Source organism: Crassostrea angulata, chromosome 2 (genome assembly GCF_025612915.1).
Source record: "Crassostrea angulata isolate pt1a10 chromosome 2, ASM2561291v2, whole genome shotgun sequence".
Classification (NCBI taxonomy): Eukaryota; Metazoa; Mollusca; class Bivalvia; order Ostreida; family Ostreidae; genus Magallana; species Magallana angulata.
Window position 1 is genome coordinate 36,847,388 of NC_069112.1, and position 20,438 is coordinate 36,867,825.

At 37.4% G+C, this 20,438-nt stretch overlaps 1 protein-coding gene across 1 annotated transcript in view; it reads left to right on the plus strand.

The window, feature by feature from the left end:
- LOC128171643 (talin-1-like) overlaps nucleotides 1–20,438 on the plus strand; it is a 55,249-nt gene that overhangs the window by 27,810 nt on the left and 7,001 nt on the right. Inside the window, exons 16-29 of the mRNA XM_052837419.1 lie at nucleotides 30–251; nucleotides 616–929; nucleotides 1,216–1,399; nucleotides 1,524–1,649; nucleotides 4,270–4,386; nucleotides 4,768–4,953; nucleotides 5,084–5,188; nucleotides 5,820–5,925; nucleotides 6,791–6,811; nucleotides 13,304–13,428; nucleotides 14,618–14,743; nucleotides 15,320–15,337; nucleotides 18,039–18,110; nucleotides 20,245–20,427. Coding sequence (XP_052693379.1) covers nucleotides 30–251; nucleotides 616–929; nucleotides 1,216–1,399; nucleotides 1,524–1,649; nucleotides 4,270–4,386; nucleotides 4,768–4,953; nucleotides 5,084–5,188; nucleotides 5,820–5,925; nucleotides 6,791–6,811; nucleotides 13,304–13,428; nucleotides 14,618–14,743; nucleotides 15,320–15,337; nucleotides 18,039–18,110; nucleotides 20,245–20,427 — 1,905 coding nt within the window. The remainder of the gene's footprint in view (nucleotides 1–29; nucleotides 252–615; nucleotides 930–1,215; nucleotides 1,400–1,523; nucleotides 1,650–4,269; nucleotides 4,387–4,767; nucleotides 4,954–5,083; nucleotides 5,189–5,819; nucleotides 5,926–6,790; nucleotides 6,812–13,303; nucleotides 13,429–14,617; nucleotides 14,744–15,319; nucleotides 15,338–18,038; nucleotides 18,111–20,244; nucleotides 20,428–20,438) is intronic.

Consider the following 20,438-nt stretch of genomic DNA (forward strand, 5'->3'; position numbering starts at 1 on the left):
TTGACCCCCCTTTGTTTCTATGGTTACAGACGGACGAGCAGGTAATGGTGAGGGAGGGGATGTCCTTCGTGGAGTACCAGTCCAACATGGTCAGTCTGGCCAAGAAGATCGCCATGACGACGCAGGAGATGGTGGGCAAGGCGGGGGTGAACCCGGGCGACCTCGGGCGACTGGCCAATCAGCTGACACGAGACTACGATATGTTGGCCAGTAACTCCGCAAATGCAGCCGCAACCTCCAACAGTCAGGATGTAAGTGGAGTCACAAGTCTGTTACAATGTCTGGTGATTCCTAGTTTATTGGTTTATCCGTTATTCTAAAACTGTTTTGTGGACAAATTTGGATGGAAATTGTGTGCTCTGTGTACTGTTAAGTCAAGAATATGGTTAACTGCATGAACAAGTGTTTATTTGGTTTTATTTTGATTCAAACATTTTTCCTGTCTAGCTGAATATTGAATTTTTAATGGGAAATTCCCTTGAAACCAAAGATGCTGGCTTTATAATCAATGTAATTGCTACCTTAATATTTAACAGATCTCTGAGAAATGTTTTATGTTGGGTCTGTAGATTTCCATTGATTTCATTGTTATATATTTTGTTGGTCTATCTGTAGATTGCGAATCGCATCCGTACGACGGTCCAAGACCTGGGTAAGAGCTGTGTGGAGCTGGTACAGGACGCCGGCAAAGTCCAGGGCGACCCACACGACACATACGCGAGACGCGACCTCCAGGATCATGCCCGCAGCGTCAGTGAGAAGGTGGCCTTTGTTCTAGCAGCACTACAGTCCGGGTCTCGCGGTACCCAGGCCTGTATCAATGCGGCGAGCGCGGTGAGCGGAATCATTGCTGATCTGGACAACACCATTATGTTTGCCACCGCCGGAACTCTGTGTACTGAGGGAGATGACAGTTTCGCCAGCCATAGGTAAATGGGACAAATAGTCCTCAATACCCCCACCCACTGACAAATAGTCCTCAATACTCCCACCCACTGATCCACTCCAACAGTAGTCTCATACTGTAGAATCATTAGATTTTGTGGTGGATCAATTTTCGTGGAGTTTGTGGGTACCTCTCATCCACTAATGAATAAGGGTGATAGAGTCATACTTCCTTTTGTAGGAATGAAATAACTCATGAAAGTAATGCATGGAAATTGTCCCCACAAAGTTTAATGATTCCACGATATTTATTTTTGTAACCACTTATAGAGAGGACATCCTGAAAACGGCGAAAGCTTTGGTAAATGAGACCAAGAAGTTGGTACAGGGCGCCGCATCCGATCAGGAAACGCTCGCCGGGGCCGCTCAACAGGCCGTCAAAACCATCACCAAACTCGCAGATGTCGTCAAACTTGGTGCAGCCTCACTCGGATCTAACCAACCTGAGGCTCAGGTACGTGGCTTATAACTTGACATTGTAACGATGAAGTTGTTTAATCAATTAATTTGCCAGAGTGATCAAATTTTGTTAATTGCAACATTTCAAGAGGGAAATAACTGAGTAAGCTTGTTTTCAGGTGATGATAATTAACGAGGTGAGGGATGTGGCTTCCGCACTCTCCGATCTGATCAGCGCCACCAAGAACGCCTCCGGCAAAAACGTCTCCGATCCGGCAATGATGACCCTCAAAGAGTCTGCCAAGGTCAGTCAAAATTCAACATTATTTCTTGTTTTCATTTAACCTTGACCGAAGTTTTTTATGTTTATTATTTTTTATTTAAACTCAAAATTTGAGATTTTTGAAAACGTGCTTATAATTTTTATATAAATGCTCAAAATTTTGATTAGTGAATTACTGTAACATAAGAACTGAGCGTTGACCTTGTGTTAGAACTTTAACCTTGATGAGATGGTAGTGTTGTGGTGTAGTGATGTAATGCACTCTCTTCTTCTATGGAAAAACCTCTTCTGGCAATCAATTATTGGAGTAGCCCAGGTCTATGATTATAAACCTTTTCTGCTAATCATTATTTCAAACAATTCCAGACACAGCTTCACTTTTTTTAGCAGTGACTTTTCAGTATTCAATGTGTAGATAAAGTTTTTTTTAAGTCAATTTTAAAAAGGTTTAAAAATTGAAAAGTTTTCTGAGCATAAATATTTTTTTTGTCTTAATTGGAAGAAATATATACAATATAATTTGACAAAGGCCGCCTAGGCGTTGATAGATAGAATTGTTAAGTTAACTGTTGTCTGATTTGTGGAGTCGTGTGATTTTACAGAAGACAGACTCCCTGATCGAGGGTTTGCCGGACGGGTATACTATCTATGTTTCCAGCATGTACTGAGTGCAGTTAAAATTTCGAGCCATCTGATTGGATGATATTTCTCTGTTCTAGTGTTGTTGACAATTTACAAAAACAAGAGCTGTTAATGAAACAATTTTTAAAAAAAAGAAAAATATTGAATGTTGTGATTAATGACTTTTTGTGAGAGCTTCTATCATTATAAATTGAATTTTTGAAATCCTGTAGAGGTTTGAGATTTAAGAAACAACAGATTGCATTTGAATTGCCGTGTTTCCATAGAAACCATCCCCCTGTTTCACACTGAACCATTGACCAGGCTACTAGTGACAACTGTGTTCATTTCTTCCTGCAAGTTACAGAAAATTTCTGCATGGGCATTAATTATTGCTAAAACATGTTTACCCGGCCCTTTCCTCCAATGTTTCTTTTACCTACTTGCACTGTACACTCAATCAGCATATGACTACAAATTATTGTTGACACACTACCTTTTAACCGACTGGACATTGTAAATTTACCTGGTAGTTTAAAGTATAAGATTTTTTTGGAATGGAAAAAGCAGTAAAGCTATTGTCGAGTATTAGTTTTGCGATGCTTTCTTGATAGGAAGAAATGAGCACAGTTCGGTGTAACATGTTTGTGTTGCAGTAACAATGTTGTTTCCAGCTCATATCACTCCCTGTGGTGGTTATAGCCAGCACAGGGGTCCTATACATATCATGATTTGTCAGTGGAAACAGTAAGCTGCTAAGTATTTTAACTCAAGAATTTGAATTCAGTACAAATAATTATATGAGCTGCGGGGACTACCAAATCATTTTGCCTCTCAGACTCGGGGAACTTGACCTTGATTCACTCGAAAAGAAAAACCTTTTGGTAATGTTATAAAATGGTGGTTATTTTGTAATTTTTGTACCATTTTAAACCTCAGGAAGAGAAAACCTCTTTATTTAACATTAAAAAAAAAGGATTTGGAGAAAAAATATAAAAATAAGCATGAATTTATATATCTAAAAATTTGGCTATAAAATAACTTGACAGTACATCTGACCATTTGGCCACCTTAAGTTTAGCTGAGAGGCAGGATGTTGGAGTTTGAGGCCTGTAGTATTAAACCTCCCTGCAAGCTTCTGTTGAGAGCATGAGGTGGGGACATACAGAGATCTCCAGACACCTGCATTAATTGTGTATCCCTGTTCATACAGGCTTGTGATTTCATCTCAAACCAAGCATTGTTCAGACAAACAAACCTTGTTTCGTTGTGTTAGGCTAAGCTTTAAGGTACATTAACCTATTTGATAAGAAAGACAATGCATTGTTCAGACAAGAAAATCTTGTTTCATTGTGTTAGGCTAAGCTTTAAGGTACATTGACCCATTTGATAAGAAAGACAACTCTTGCATGAACAATTCAAATGTTTTTCCTTTTAATAAGTCTGAAGAAAGAAAAACTCAAGTCTCAATGAATATTTTATTTAATTTGATAGTGTAATTGATGTCATAGGTAGGGCTGAATAAGGATATCTCCATGTTGTGACCATTAATGTATTATGATCTATGTTAGATAGGGAAGCCTTGTATATCTTGTTATTATTTACATATCTTGCTTGACTCTGTATAACATGTCTGTGTTAATTAAAAATAATTGTTCAGAGAAACGTGTAAATTTGATTTTGATCGAGGTGAAGGATGGTTATGACATTCAGAGATAAACAATATTGTAGAAGTTTGTGTTAATAGTCATTAAATAAAAACAGTATTACCAAGTCATATGTATCAAACACTTGAAAAAAATCATTATTAGGTAAGGAATTATTGTTTTAAAAAGTTTTGTCTGACCTGCCTTATCAGAAATTTGTTTTTGTAGTGTAAAAAGATGAAAAAAAAGAAAATTAGCAAAAATCAGGATGTATGATAAGACAGTTGTTAATGAAAACAGTCACTTATCAATGAAAATGAGAGTATGTGTAAAACAACAGATGAAGTAAACAGTTAATATCAATCTCCCCTCCAGGTGATGGTGACCAACGTGACATCGTTACTGAAGACGGTGAAGACCGTGGAGGATGAAGCCGCGCGGGGAACTCGGGCCCTGGAGTCTACCATAGAGGCCATAGGACAGGAGGTTAAGGTAATACACTGAATATACAAAGGTAACTACAGGTACAAATACAGGTAACTCAGGCCCTGGAGTCTACCATAGAGACCATAGAACAGGAAGTTAAGGTAATACACTGATACACAGGTAACTACAGGTACAAATACAGGTAACTGGGGCCCTGGAGTCTACCATAGAGACCATAGGACAGGAGGTTAAGGTAATACACTGATACACAGGTAACTACAGGTACAAATACAGGTAACTCAGGCCCTGGAGTCTACCATAGAGACCATAGGACAGGAGGTTAAGATTATCCAGGGGTAATCTGACTAAAGTCCAATGGTTATTTCCCAATTATGTTTTTTCTCTTTCATCAACAGACATTGTACTGTTTGATATTTTCTTTCATAGTCGTACGAGGCTGGAACCTTGCCAGAGAAGAAAGCAACGGCAGAAGATCTGATCCGACTAACCAAACCTATCACCACGGCGACCGCCAAAGCAGTGGCTGCTGGGAACTCGGGTCGCCAAGAGGACGTCATCATCTGTGCCAACATGGGACGCAAGGCCATCTTTGATTTACTGGCAACATGCAGGGTATGTTATATTCTGCTAGAGATTCGAGTACAATGTAAAACATATAAGATCATTGTCCACAAATTTACATTTCCTTGAAACTGAATTTCCAAGAAATGTTAAGAATATTGGTGTTTCTGTGTGTTGACAGGGCACAGCCAGCACTGCAGAGACAACAGAAGTCCGACAGAAGACGATAGCAGCCGGCAAGAACTGTGCTGTTGTCTACAAAGATCTACTGGAGCAAGTCAGCACAGTAAGTGTACAGAGCACAGTGTGCACAGACTCAGCACAATGTGTGGTGTCAGCACAATGTGTGGTGTCAGCACAATGTGTGGTGTCAGCACAATGTGCACAGTTAGCACAATGTAAAAAATCAGCACAATGTGTGGTGTCAGCACAATGTGTGGTGTCAGCACAATGTGTGGTGTCAGCACAATGTGCACAGTTAGCACAATGTAAAAAATCAGCACAATGTGTGGTGTCAGCACAATGTGTGGTGTCAGCACAATGTGCACGGACCCAGCACAATGTGCACAGTTATCACAATGTAAACAAAGTTAGCACACAGTATGCATAGAGTCAGTAATAGAATATTCAAAACATGAAGTTTATTGAAGCTGTTGATATGTGGGGAAGGATTGTTGTTATTGAAGCTGTTGATATGTGGGGAAGGATTGTTGTTATTGAAGCTGTTGATATGTGGGGAAGGATTGTTGTTATTGAAGCTGTTGATATGTGGGGAAGGATTGTTGTGATTGAAGCTGTTAATATGTGGGGAGGGATTGTTGTTATTGAAGCTGTTGATATGTGGGGAAGGATTGTTGTAGAAATGTGGGGCCTCTGATTCTGTTATCTTACCACCTTGTTTCGCGGCCATTTTTCAGGTGGTCCAGAAACCTTCCCAGGAGGCCAAGCAGACACTGGCAGCACGTGCGCACCAAGTTGCGGTGTCCGTACAGGAAATCGTACACTGCTCTGAACTCATTAAAGGTATGTGACTGATAATTCCTGTGACAAGACTAGGGCTGTGATGTGTAGCCATTATACGTGTTATAACTATAGCCCTGTGTCACTGTTACCATAACAACAGCCGACGCATCAACTTCATGATATTCTGCTCTGTTGTACCATATTTATCTCATATATGCATAGCATTCAAATTTTATTATTTGTGAATTTTTGTAGATATATATTTTTTATTGAACTTTTTTTAAAGTAAAAACTATTGGTTATTGTTTGATACATGTATATATGAATTATGATATGCATGAGAGGAAAAGGTTTTAAGAATGTATAATTATTTTTTCACAATTTTAAAACAGATAACAATTTTTTTTGAAAGAATACAGATAAGACAATTTGCAGCATTTTTAAAACTCAAGATATTGCACAATGTAGATATAAATGCAAAGCAGAAAAAAAATTGTATTAAATTCTTAGGAATTAAAATTTATTTGGACTTAAAATTACAGTAGTAAATGTTAAAGAAAGTAAGAAGATGTGAAATTTGTTGGAATTGAAAATCAATGGAAAGTAAAATTCAAGAGGAACAATTTATTGGGAAGTTATATTTAAGAAGTAAAATTTATAGGAATTAATCATTTTGGGAACAAGGCATAGAGTAGGAGCCAAAGATGGAGTCATTTAATGACTGGGTTAGAAAATGAGTGGGTCAGTAATAGTATTCATGGACGATGCCCATATTGGGCTTGTGATTACTAATAATGCCCAAAGTGGGCTTGTGATTAATGATAATGCCCAACGTGGGCTTGATATAACTGATAATGCCCATACTGGGCTTGTGTTTATGGGCATGGTGCTGTGTAGATATATATCTGACTTCATTTTCTTTTAGTGGGCCAACCCGCAGAAGGAGGTATTGAGCTTACAGTGTCATGTTTTGATTGTTTTTGGCTTCCCTTTTATTTTGGTGTATTTTGTCCAGATGTCTTGTGTATCAGAAAAAGAAACTTTAATTTTTATACAAAGACAGCACTATTTGGAAGCAACCAATCAGAATGGCTGTAAGGGTCTGTAACTGACCCGGATGACTGAATTACTGTGAATGTATTTCATGATAAGGAGAAATGCCACTGCCTGCATATTTGAGACAAGGCTTATACTCTAGAGATATATTTTGTAAATAGACACTGTTGTAGTTTGGTTAGAGATATAAAGGTGAAATGATACAGACACAGATGAAGTCTGTTAACACTCGCTTTCTTATGTGATCTGACTGTACACCAGGTGTATTTCAACACCAATGTTATTTTTGCCCAATGGCTTGAGAAAATAATTTTTCCTCTTTTGAAACATGAAAAATTAACACAGAGAAATTTAATGGATGTGGTCCATCTTAAATTTACTAATTCAAGGGGTTGGTTAATTGGGCAAAAATAACATGGGAATGAAAATAACCATTACACACCATTACAATATCTATACACTTATATGGAGTATTGGGAAAGAGAGAAAAAATATATTCAGAAGAATAACAGTGCTGCATTTGGGCACATAGATCTGATAATTGGATAGACATGTATTGGATTCAACAACTGTTACTCTTTGTTACCTGTATTTACCTGTATTTTACCTGTATTTACCTGTATTGTCTCGTGTGCATGAGAAACGTGCTGCATTGTTTACCCCTCAGTCTTGTGTTTGGGGGGAAGGTCACTCCTACCCCTTGTCAAACTTGTCCCTCCATAATTTGATGACACTTTGTTTTTAGCTCACCTGAGCTGAAAGCTCAAGTGAGCTATTCTGATCACATTTTGTCCGTCGTCCGTCTGTCCGTCTGTCTGTCCGTCCGTCCGTCCGTCCGTCCGTCCGTCTGTAAACTTTTTACATTTTGAACTTCTTCTCTAAAACCGCTTATCCAATTTCAACCAAATTTGGCACAAAGCATCCTTAAAGGATGGCGAATATAAATTGCAGAAATAAAAGTCCGATCTGTATTCAAAGCGGAGAAAACCTTGAAACTGTAGAAAAAGGGGGGTGCATTTTTAAGAATCTTCTTCTCAAGAACTACTGATTTCAATTCAACGTTGTTTAGCATAAATTATCCTTATGGGAAGGAAAATATAAATTGCAAAAATTAAGGTCTAATTCTGTTTCAAATCTGAGTTATTACGAAATTAATAATAAAGGAAAGGCGTGTTTCAGCTTCGCGTTCGGCATCCGGTAAAATGGGTAGGCAAGACTTGGCCTGGGCAAAACAAAAGATTGGCAGTTATTAATCTGCCAATCTCATTAAAATTTCAGGATATTTGATGGACCAGTAATATTTGTATTCGCTGTAAATATGCCGCAAAATAATGCGTATTTGGAATTGACGATTGCCGATCTGCCCCGGCTTTTATTTTGCCACGGCCCGGGTTTGCATACCCATTTTACCAAGACTCGTATTCCATACTTCTAAAACGAGGCTCTTTGTTTAAAGCAGCTATGACATTATACGAAAAAGGGTCGACCTGACAATGATGAATTTGCTTGTTATGCAACAGTTCGCGTATGAAGAGAAATTTTTGAAACATGCAAAATATATTGGTGCCGATTTTGTGAAGTAAATTGAGGCTAAATATTTCAATGCGTTGACAGTTTTCACACATGACGTTGGTGTTAGCTTGTTCTGATTTTCGTTTCGTTTTCATTATTTATGCTTTGTAACTTGGAGACTATCGTCTGTATTTCGTGATTTTTACGTATCAAATCAAACAGATACTTCGGTAAATCAAACAGTTAACTGTTTACCTGCGCAAATTAAGCAAAATCTGATGTATCAAAAAAGTACTGAAATACAATTCATTCTATCGGTAATTCGGCATTATCTTTTGCGTAATGGTAGATTACAATGCAATAGGTTTTGTTGAGTCGCTCGGCATTTTCTCGTGTTTATTCAGTTTAAATAGAGTTTGAAATCGCTGACGGAAATATGTAGGTATATACATGTATATATATGATTCATTTCGAAAAAATAAATTGTGTTCTTTATTTGTTATAGTGCATGTTTCTTGTGTTTAATTGTTTACAATTTCTATTTACTAACCATATTTGAGTGTTACGCTTCGATTTATAAGCAAGATACAGAGATTTGCTCACAATTCTATGTTTGTACACAAAACTAAAGATTAAAAAAGTGAAAAAATTGTCAATATTTATTAAGAAAATTTTCAAAGTCTGTTCTTCCAGAAACCAACTTTAACAATTATTGTATTGTAAACTTAACCTTTTAAGCTCACCTGAGGGTGGGGCCACAATGGGGGGGGGGGGGGGGGGTCGAAGTTTAACAAATAAATATATAGAATAAATCTTTAAAAATCTTCTTCTCAGAAACTAATCAGCCAGGAAAGCTGAAACTTGTGTGAAAGCATCATCAGGTAATGTACATTCATAGTTGTGAAAATCATGACCCCCGGGGGTAGGGTGGGGCCACAATGGGAGAACGAAGTTTTACATAGGAATATATACAGTAAATCTTTAAAAATCTTCTTCTCAGAAACTAATCAGTCAGAAAAAGCTGACACTTGTGTGGAAGTATGCTCAGGTAGTGTAGATTCAAAGTTGAAAAAATCATGGCCCCCGGGGGTAGGGCCACAATGGGGGGTCGAAGTTTAACATATGAATATATAAAGTAAATCTTTAAAAATCTTCTTCTTAGAAACTAATCGGGCAGGAAAGCTGACACTTGTGTGGAAGCATCCTCAGGTAGTGTAGATTGAAAGTTGTGAGAATCATGACCCCTGGGGTAGAGTGGGGCCACAATGGTGGGTCGAAGTTTTACAAAAGAATATATAGAGTAAATCTTTAAAAATCTTCTTCTCAGAAACTAATCAGCCAGGAAAGCTGAAACTTGTGTGAAAGCATCCTCAGGTAGTGTAGATTCATAGTTGTGAAAGTCATGACCCCCGGGGGTAGGGTGGGGCCACAATGGGGGATCGAAGTTTTACATAGGAATATATACAGTAAATCTTTAAAAATCTTTTTCTCAGAAACTATTCAGCCAGGAAAGCTGACACTTGTGTGGATGCATCCTCAGGTAGTGTAAATTCAAGGTTGTGAAAATAATAACCCCTGGGGGTAGGTTGGGGCCACAATGGGGGGTCGAAGTTTAACATATGATTATATAAAGTAAATCTTAAAAATCTTCTTCTCAGCCAGGAAAGCTGAAACTTGTGTGGAAGCATCCTCAGGTAGTGTAGATTCAAGGTTGTGAAAATCATGACCCCTGGGGGTAGGTTTGGGCCACAATGGGAGGTCGATGTTTTACATAGGAATAAACATAGTAAATCATTAAAAATCTTCTTCTCAGAAACTAATCAGCTAGGAAAGCTGAAACTTGTGTGAAAGCATCCTCAGGTAGTGTAGATTCAAGGTTGTGAAAATCATGATCCCCAGGGGTAGGGTGGGGCCACAATGGGGGGGGGGGGTCAAAGTTTAACAAAGGAATATATAGGGTAGATCTTTAAAAATCTTCTCAGAAACTAATCAGCTAGATGATTCTTTACAATTGTTAAGACTTTGGCCCCAGGACAATTCTTAGGCCTCACGAGAAGGTTCAGAGTTTGATGTACGTTTATATCCCATATATAAACTATTGATGGATCTTTTTGAGAACTGCAATACTCAACATATGATATGACTATAAAATCATCCTGTTAGAAAAGGGACTAATGATTATAAACATAAGAATGTCCAGGGGAAAATGGATTTTATTTATACAGGATCTACATGTATTATTGTACATTGTCCAGATAGTTTGTATTATGACTCCATTGAGCTGATTTTATCATACCTATTGTTCCTCAGGTGAGCGATGTGGCCCATGGGCCTCTTGTTTCAAACTAGCGTCCAAAGAGATAAGATGGTCCCATATCGTGAAAGGTAACCATGGCAATCGCTGAAAACAAAAGAGGAATGCTTTCATTGTAGGATAGGAATAAAAATGCTGCATTAACAGTGAAATTAACACCTGAGATATTGGATTAGAGAGTTTATGACCTACCATGATATGTGATGTGTGGATAAAGTTCTTTATCAAACAAGTTGTGCTGGTTTCTTTTCTCTCGGAGCAAACACAAAAAGTTAGATAAAATTAAGCCTCCATTAAAAATCGTTTAAGTTTTATACAATGAATAAAATCTTTTTTATTTTGGCTACTGGTAGTTGTCAAATTATTTTGATTGGCTGTTAGAAATTGTCCTATAAAAGGCTTTTATTTTGATTTGTGGTTCAAAATTGCCTTGTAATTTTGATTTAGAAGTTTTCCTGTTCATGCAGCAGTTTGTGTTTACAGTCCAATTCCCCCAAAATAGGCTCCAGACAATCACGTGACTAACAGTCCGGGTAGATTTCATTAACTCCTCTCTCTGACCTTACATCTGTGTGACCTTGACCAGAGATGTCAGAATGACCCTATGACCTTAGGTGATATACACCATACTCAACAGATTTGATCCTATGTACCGGTAACTCTGACCTCGCCTCTCTCTGACCTTACATCATTGTATCTTTGACTTTATTTTTGACCTGAGATTATGTATGACCTTTTGACCTTATTTGATTTAAAGCATACTTGACACATGTGACCTCCTGCCTCATGAATGACCTCAGACAGCCACTTTTACTTTCTTTGTCTTGAAAAAAGTTGGACTTTAGTGTAAGAAAGTTCCGGGCTGCATTTTACAAAGGAACTCTTTGACTTGGTCTTAAAACATCTCACTCTTGTGGAATGATCGCTGTAAACCAACTTTTATTCGCGTGCGAGAAATTTGGCTAGGTTTGCAAGAGCCTCATTGTCATGAATATTTCCTGGCGCAAACCCAGTCCTTGTCATACGATTGTTATAACAACACCAGTCTAAATAAGGCTTGGTCGTGAACATTAGTCGTCGCCAACAATAAAAGTTGGTTTATGTTATCAATTAGAAGTACTGATAAAGCCATTTGTTTCTTTGTTCCAAACTATTTTTTAATTTCTATATCACGTATACAAAGTTTTATGTTTAGTCATCAAGTGTCTTAGATAAATATGTTTGATTATAGGTCTCAAGATCTATTGTAAAATGCAGTTCTGACTTCTATGTGGGCATGCCTAATGTAGTCCATACAAGCTGGGAGTCCAGCTGTGTTATCATCATTATAATATTGGATAATTCACTGGAATTCCCCATGTAATGGTTAACATGCATTGTGTTCAGTGTAAGCCCTAAGATACAATACTGTATGCAGGGTTATTTTTGTCCTGTGTTATTTTCGCCCTTCTACACTTGCAAATGGTTTCGCCCCATCTGAAATTTGCCCGAACATGATTGCATAGTACAGAGATTACTTGGAACATTGATATTTGCCCACTCTTTAATTCGCACACTGACAGCGAGGGCAAAAGGGCGAAAAACGGGGGCGAATATTTCCCTGTATACAGTATGCTGTTAATGAAGCCTACAGTGTTATAAATGTTGTTTCAACCAAGACATTGTATCAAGTTGTTGTGGAATATATAAAATCTATGTGTAGTGCAAGATTGACAGACAGGTTTAAGTTGTATATAATTTGTAACCAAGGACATTGTATCACAGAATGTTCCGTTGAGAAATAGTTTTAGATTCCAGCATTCAATCATTATCCATTTTATATTCCTCCTGAATTATAATGTTAGTACCGAGTCATCTATGTATATTCTTATGTATAATGCATCAATTGTTACACATACAGAAAAAAATCCCCATACACCAACTGTATTAGATCAAACAATATGTATATCCCTAAAAGCAAACTTGAGTTTCATTTCTTTAAATTGTATGTTTGCAGTCAGTGATTAGATTAGACTTTGTCCCCAGTTTATTTCTTGTTTGTTAGATGCAGTGTAACATTTGTTACCGAGTTACCAGCATGAACCTGAGTATGATATCAAGCATGTATGACTTGTTTTATTTTTTCTATATATCCATGCACAAGGATATAATTACCTGCATGTATTGTTTTCTTCATTGCGAAATGTAGGAATTGTAAAAAATTCCCACATTTCTTAGATTTTAGTCAATTACTTTTACAAAGACAGGGTAATATAATCATTTCATACTTTGTATTCACGAAGAGGTCTTTTGATGCAGAAATAAAAAGTTTTTTTACAAATTTTGAGAAAAAAAAATTGAAGAAATTTTGAGGAAAACCTTGCTGATTGAAAGTTGGAAAAAATAGCAGCAATTGTTTTATCATTTCTGCATCAAAACCATTGTTGAAAATCATTCATTGATATTTAATTAGAAGTTTCTTGGATCATTTTGCCATTGAGTACTTTCAAGCCCTTGATTTTGCTTACCTGTGAATGCTTTCAGTCCTTTGATTCCGTGGTTCTCTGACTTTATCAGGTACAGACTGGGTGGATCCCGTGGACCCCACAGTGATCGCCGAGAGCGAGATCATGAGTGCGGCCAAATCCATCGAAGCTGCTGCGCAGAAACTGTCACAACTCAAACCACGCAAAAAGGTAAAGGTAGGTGTACTGCATCAGAACAAACAAACAAACAGAAGGACTTGTCTAATAGAAGAAAGTCAATCCGTCACCATAAAACTAACATAAGTTGTACCACAAAAAAGCCAAAGTATTTGTTTTAAATAAAGGCCCAGTTGGTTGTATTGACTTTAACTGTTACAGCTTTCACACAGGGCTCTTTGAGTAACAATGAGATGTTTGATTTAGGAATGTGAGCCGAACATTACAATGTCAACTTTTAATTATGTGAACATGGTTCCGCTTGGCATTTTCAGTGAGCTTGTGTTGAGATGTTTGTGATTTCTCTGTTGAATAAAATCTGGTGAGATGCTCGGGTTTAGGTGAAATCAGCTGAAATGAGATGGTTATCATTCCTGTTAATATGAGTTATGTTGAGATTGCTTCATTGAACAATTTTAAAATTTCATTCAGATTTCAATAATGTTCGTTGAGATTTTTAATAAAGTTATGTCTATTATTAAATGAAATATTTCAATAGATAGGTGGGCTTTAGTGAGCTATGGTTTGAGACATTGTATGGTTGGATTGTTAGAGATGTTTGTGGAGGGATAGTCTCAGTGATAAATTCAATGAACAAAAGTTTTGAGCAAGGAGGTCCCTAACGAGATATTCTATGAGAATTGTCTGTGGAATGAGATATATTTTGTCGAGTGAGATAGTTTGAGTGAGCTGTGGTAAGATGATTTATGAGAGATGTCTTTGGAATGAGATATTTTGTCGAATGAGATATTTTGAGTGAGCTGTGGTGAGATATGTTTGATATATTTGGTGAGTGAAATCAAGTCCCACCAAATATCAGACATGTCAACACTACGGCCTGCACCGGTCAGCAGAGGAGAGAGTGTACCACATCTGTTTGTACATTGGAGAATAAGTTGTGAAGAATTAATCAGTGAATGTGGAATTCAGTTGAGGGTCATGGAACATAGCATAATAAATACTAGGAGTGATGAATATGTTTTTACGCCAGGATTTACAATATCATGTATTTCATTCCAAACACCTCTAATATCACTATCCTGAACCATGAATTCATTGATAAGTATAACCCTTCACATCTGAATTAAAGATTGTCCCCATTTTATGCTAAAAATCATGCATACTTTGAAGAAGAAATTTTGTTAGTGTTTTGGGCTTATTTCACATTTTTCCCATTTATGTATTTCAGGAAGCAGACATGAGTCTAAACTTTGAAGAGCAAATTCTGGAGGCAGCCAAATCTATCGCCTCAGCAACGGCAGCCTTGTTGAAGTCAGCGTCGGCCGCACAAAGAGAACTTGTGGCGCAAGGAAAGGTAAGCCAGCAGTGGATTGAGTTTAGGACTGTACTGTAGGTGATAATGACAAATGCCTGGGTAAACTTTTGTAACTGTCTGTAGAGAAATGTTTGAACCAATATGTCAGAATTAATGATTTAGAAGTCAAGTAAAGTCTGCAAGGCATGGTAGATTCATAAATAAGAAATCTGGAACAAGGCATGAACATATTTCACATGCTTTTGATAACATTTTCAAATTTTAATGCCATGAATAAACTTACCTGCCGGCTTGAAATATCTATTCTTAGCAATCTCTCTGAGATGCATGGTAAATGTTTTTACTAAGAAATCTAGTGAACTTCAAAAATAGTATGACGAGTAATTTGACATTATAATATTGTTTGTTCTACGTCATGGCATGTTAATGTGTCCTAGACTGTGCTGTAACACAAATTGTGGTTGGTCATTCTGACAATGGGTGGGATTCTGTCAGCTTAGATCTGATCTGTATATATTCACCTGACCACCTTTTGTGTGACTAATTTTCATTGGACGATGCATTAATTCCTCTGTGTTTCATTTCGTTCTTGCATGTTCTTCTCTCCTGTTTCAGGTTCGCACGCGCAAAGAGGTAAACAATATTGATGTAACCATGGCAACCTTGCGCTTTCTTGCTTCCACAGTTGTATTGTGACAACTGGGTGTATTATCTCATTATTTCTACACACACTTTATATTCTTGTTTTGCACTTGTGGGGACTTATAATTTGAGTATAGATAGACTTCATATGATTTTAAATATATTTTGAGTTAGTTCCCGTTGCTGTCATATTAAAACAGGCAAATTTTGTCACTTGACAAAATTTAGACAATTTGAGCTGTAATACCAAGTATAAAATATTTTCATCTTTTTGGGGGACTTCAACAGAAAGTGTTTATAGATTGTTAAGATTTTTGTCTTCTGGATTACCTCTATGACTTGTTATTCTATTTGGTCAATAATTTTAAAATCCAAAATGGCAGCCAAAGGGAAATAACTCTCACCATATTAATGTCTGTTGGAAACTATCTGTATCTCAGACAAGATATGGACAGGTTTATTTTTCAGGTTACCATTTATTTCATTTGTAAAAAAAATTCAGAAGTTCGTGCTTTAGTTAAAAACATTGGAAATCTGATGTTACTCCAAATTATAGCCTGAAAAAGGAAATTTCAAATAAATCTGACTCAAGATGTTTAGTTTTAAAGGAGACAATTTTTTTGCAATATTCCTCACTTAGTTCCAAAATTTAGTTTAAGAATAGTGAGGACTTTTCTTTATAATTAATGTAGAACTTAGATTTTTTGGATTTCGTTGTGTACACAAACATTATTCATCATGACAGGGATAGGGGTTTAAAGCTAAAAGAAATAGCAACGATTAAAAGAAAGGTTTGCAGTGAACGCTAATCTATCCATTTTTACCCAACTTGTTCACATGACATTTGATTTACCAATTTCCATTGGTTATACTTTGTACCTGCTTTTGACCACCATTTTGAATTCCATTTTGACACTGGTGTGATTCTGTTGTGATGTGGTTATATTTTAAGTTTTAGCAACAGTTTATTGAAATACCACAGAAATCTGTGTGTTAACTTTTGTCTTAACCTGGAGGGGGGGGGGGTGACCTTAACCTTCCATTAGAAGGAATAACCAATATTTTACATTACTGTAAAGGCCAAAGAATGATTTCATATCAGAATTATGCTTCATTGATAGAGAGTATTAATGTCATCTTCATAAATCACATTTATCTAGTTTTAAAGTTAAAGAATATCTTAAAATATTACTTATAAATAATTATTGAGAACTGTAATAGGAATTGTAATAATTATTGTATTATATTTACATTGTATGATGAATTGAAAAACAAACAGAAAACACATCCTATCTTTGAGCAGTAAAATCTCTCAGTTTAATTTACACACCTCTGATAATGATTTAAGGGGAAGGATACACAAAACAGTTTAAAGTTGACCAAATTTAAAGAATTACAAATTTGATGGTTGTTGTATGGTGCCTGTGTAACACTGTAAACAATTGACAGGTTATAAAGGAGCTGGAAAAGGTAGATGTATTACAGATTAAAGGGAATATACTGTAATGATTTATTACATTAGTGTTACATGTAATTACAAGTTATAGATGTATTACAGATTACAGGGAATATACTGTAATGATTTATTACATTAGTGTTACATGTAATTACAAGTTATAGGCGTGTAAACTTCATCATGTAACTTATAACTCTTTTACTGAAATACTGAAAACCAGTTAAGATGTACTTAAAACCTGTAATATTTCTTTCTTCTGGGTGACCTTACATTATAGTTTTATCTAAGGATAGGTAATATATCATATATAAATTACTATAATAGAGGAAGTATGGTACCAACAACTTCTTGGGTTGTAAACAAATTGTATTTATCTGTACTGGGTAAACAAACTTTTGTTTTCTCTCATTATTGGTAAGAATATCAACATCTGTGGAACTTCTGTATGTCTTGGTGCTGGTATATATGTATGCTGTTTATGATTTATTCATGGGAACTCAAATATTTGAATGGATATCTATCTTTCAAGGTATTATAAAACTTTGGATAAATCACACAAGTACTTACATAAATCATTATACCGATTTATAATCGATAATTATCGATTGTAGAGGGACCTATTGTAGACTGGGAATTCAGATATTTATCATGAGTTATATGAATAATTTTCTTCAGCTTTAAAAAAGAAATTTTGAGATAACATTTTTCTTAGATGAATAACATATTTGATGTTGAAATTTTGTTTTGCTGTTGAAGCTTAGATATTAACATTAATCATGGCTTATTAAGCCCTGTAAGAAAACTGTTGTTTCCATCATGTTTACAGAGGTTAAAGACTGGGGCATCGTTTTTAACAGAAACTTGTACAACTTTGCTGTATTTAGAATAATCAGTTGAAGCTTTTTTAAGAACAAACAACTTACTGGTATTGATAGATTTGCCAGATAGAAATCAGATTTAATGAATATTGAGTTGTAGCATTCTCAGTGTTACTTTGGGAGAAAAAGAATTATGTAGACACAATATTTTTGGTTAAAAAAATCCAAGTATCTTATGAGAATAATTTTAGAGTTTTGTTCAAATATCAAACTAATGAAAATAGCAATCTGCAACAAATGATGGGATACCCAATGAAGTCAAATGATTCCACTGACTATTGAAGTAATAATAAACATTTTCTGATTGTGTTGTAATAACATATACCTGTAATAATATGTTGCTGTGTTGTTATAACAGATTGGAGCAACATACCACAAATCTCAGATACTGGACGATGACGGTCAATGGTCCGAGGGGCTTATATCAGCGGTAAGTAAATGGTCCGAGGGGCTTATATCAGCGGTAAGTAAATGGTCCGAGGGGCTGATATCGGCGGTAAGAAAATGGTCCGAGGGGCTTATATCAGCGGTAAGTTAATGGTCCGAGGGGCTGATATCAGCGGTAAGTAAATGGTCCGAGGGGCTTATATCAGCGGTAAGTAAATGGTCCGAGGGGCTGATATCGGCGGTAAGTAAATGGTCCGAGGGACTTATATCAGCGGTAAGTAAATGGTCCGAGGGGCTTATATCAGAGGTAAGTTAATGGTCCGAGGGGCTGATATCGGCGGTAAGTAAATGGTCCGAGGGGCTGATATCGGCGGTAAGTAAATGGTCCGAGGGGTTTATATCAGCGGTAAGTAAATGGTCCGAGGGGCTTATATCAGCGGTAAGTTAATGGTCCGAGGGACTTATATCAGCGGTAAGTAAATGGTCCGAGGGGCTTATATCAGCGGTAAGTAAATGGTCCGAGGGGTTTATATCAGCGGTAAGTAAATGGTCCGAAGGGCTTATATCAGCGGTAAGTAAATGGTCCGAGGGGTTTATATCAGCGGTAAGTAAATGGTCCGAGGGGCTTATATCAGCGGTAAGTAAATGGTCCGAGGGGCTTATATCAGCGGTAAGTCAATGGTCCGAGGGGTTTATATCAGCGGTAAGGAAATGGTCCGAGGGGCTTATATCAGCGGTAAGGAAATGGTCCGAGGGGTTTATATCAGCGGTAAGTCAATGGTCCGAGGGGCTGATATCAGCGGTAAGTAAATGGTCCGAGGGGCTTATATCAGCGGTAAGTAAATGGTCCGAGGGGCTGATATCGGCGGTAAGTAAATGGTCCGAGGGACTTATATCAGCGGTAAGTAAATGGTCCGAGGGGCTTATATCAGAGGTAAGTTAATGGTCCGAGGGGCTGATATCGGCGGTAAGTAAATGGTCCGAGGGGCTGATATCGGCGGTAAGTAAATGGTCCGAGGGGTTTATATCAGCGGTAAGTAAATGGTCCGAGGGGCTTATATCAGCGGTAAGTTAATGGTCCGAGGGACTTATATCAGCGGTAAGTAAATGGTCCGATGGGCTTATATCAGCGGTAAGTAAATGGTCCGAGGGGTTTATATCAGCGGTAAGTAAATGGTCCGAAGGGCTTATATCAGCGGTAAGTAAATGGTCCGAGGGGGCTTATATCAGCGGTAAGTAAATGGTCCGAGGGGCTGATATCGGCGGTAAGTAAATGGTCCGAGGGACTTATATCAGCGGTAAGTAAATGGTCCGAGGGGCTTATATCAGAGGTAAGTTAATGGTCCGAGGGGCTGATATCGGCGGTAAGTAAATGGTCCGAGGGGCTGATATCGGCGGTAAGTAAATGGTCCGAGGGGTTTATATCAGCGGTAAGTAAATGGTCCGAGGGGCTTATATCAGCGGTAAGTTAATGGTCCGAGGGACTTATATCAGCGGTAAGTAAATGGTCCGAGGGGCTTATATCAGCGGTAAGTAAATGGTCCGAGGGGTTTATATCAGCGGTAAGTAAATGGTCCGAAGGGCTTATATCAGCGGTAAGTAAATGGTCCGAGGGGTTTATATCAGCGGTAAGTAAATGGTCCGAGGGGTTTATATCAGCGGTAAGGAAATGGTCCGAGGGGTTTATATCAGCGGTAAGTAAATGGTCCGAGGGGTTTATATCAGCGGTAAGTAAATGGTCCGAGGGGTTTATATCAGCGGTAAGGAAATGGTCCGAGGGGTTTATATCAGCGGTAAGGAAATGGTCCGAGGGGTTTATATCAGCGTTTAGTCTCTGACCCAACAGGGTGGGAAACAAACAATGAGCAATTCAATAGAAGCATGTTGATTAAATGCAGTAATTTACAAATCGATAATATTTTTAAATAATTCTAAATACAAAATACTTCTGAAAAATTTCAGAAGCAAATAGTTTTTCAATGGTTAAATATCGTGAATGATTTTGTATGTTTGTTGACACAGAAAGATAAATCATTGCACATTTTTATTGATTCTTCTTCTTTCCAATACAAGCATTGATTTCAGCTATTTTAGTACAAAACATTGCGTTTAAACACTGATTTAAGCTTTGTTTTTGATACTCCACTGATTTAAGCTTTGTTTTTTATACTCCACAGGCTAAGATGGTAGCTGCTGCCACTCATAGTTTGTGCGAGTCGGCCAATGCCATGGTTCAAGGTCATGCTACAGAGAAGCGACTCATCGCCTCGGCCAAAGAGGTCGCGGGGTCGACGGCCCATCTCCTGGTCGCCTGCAGGGTCAAGGCTGACCCAGACTCAGTCGCCATGAAACAACTCCAGGTAAACGCAAT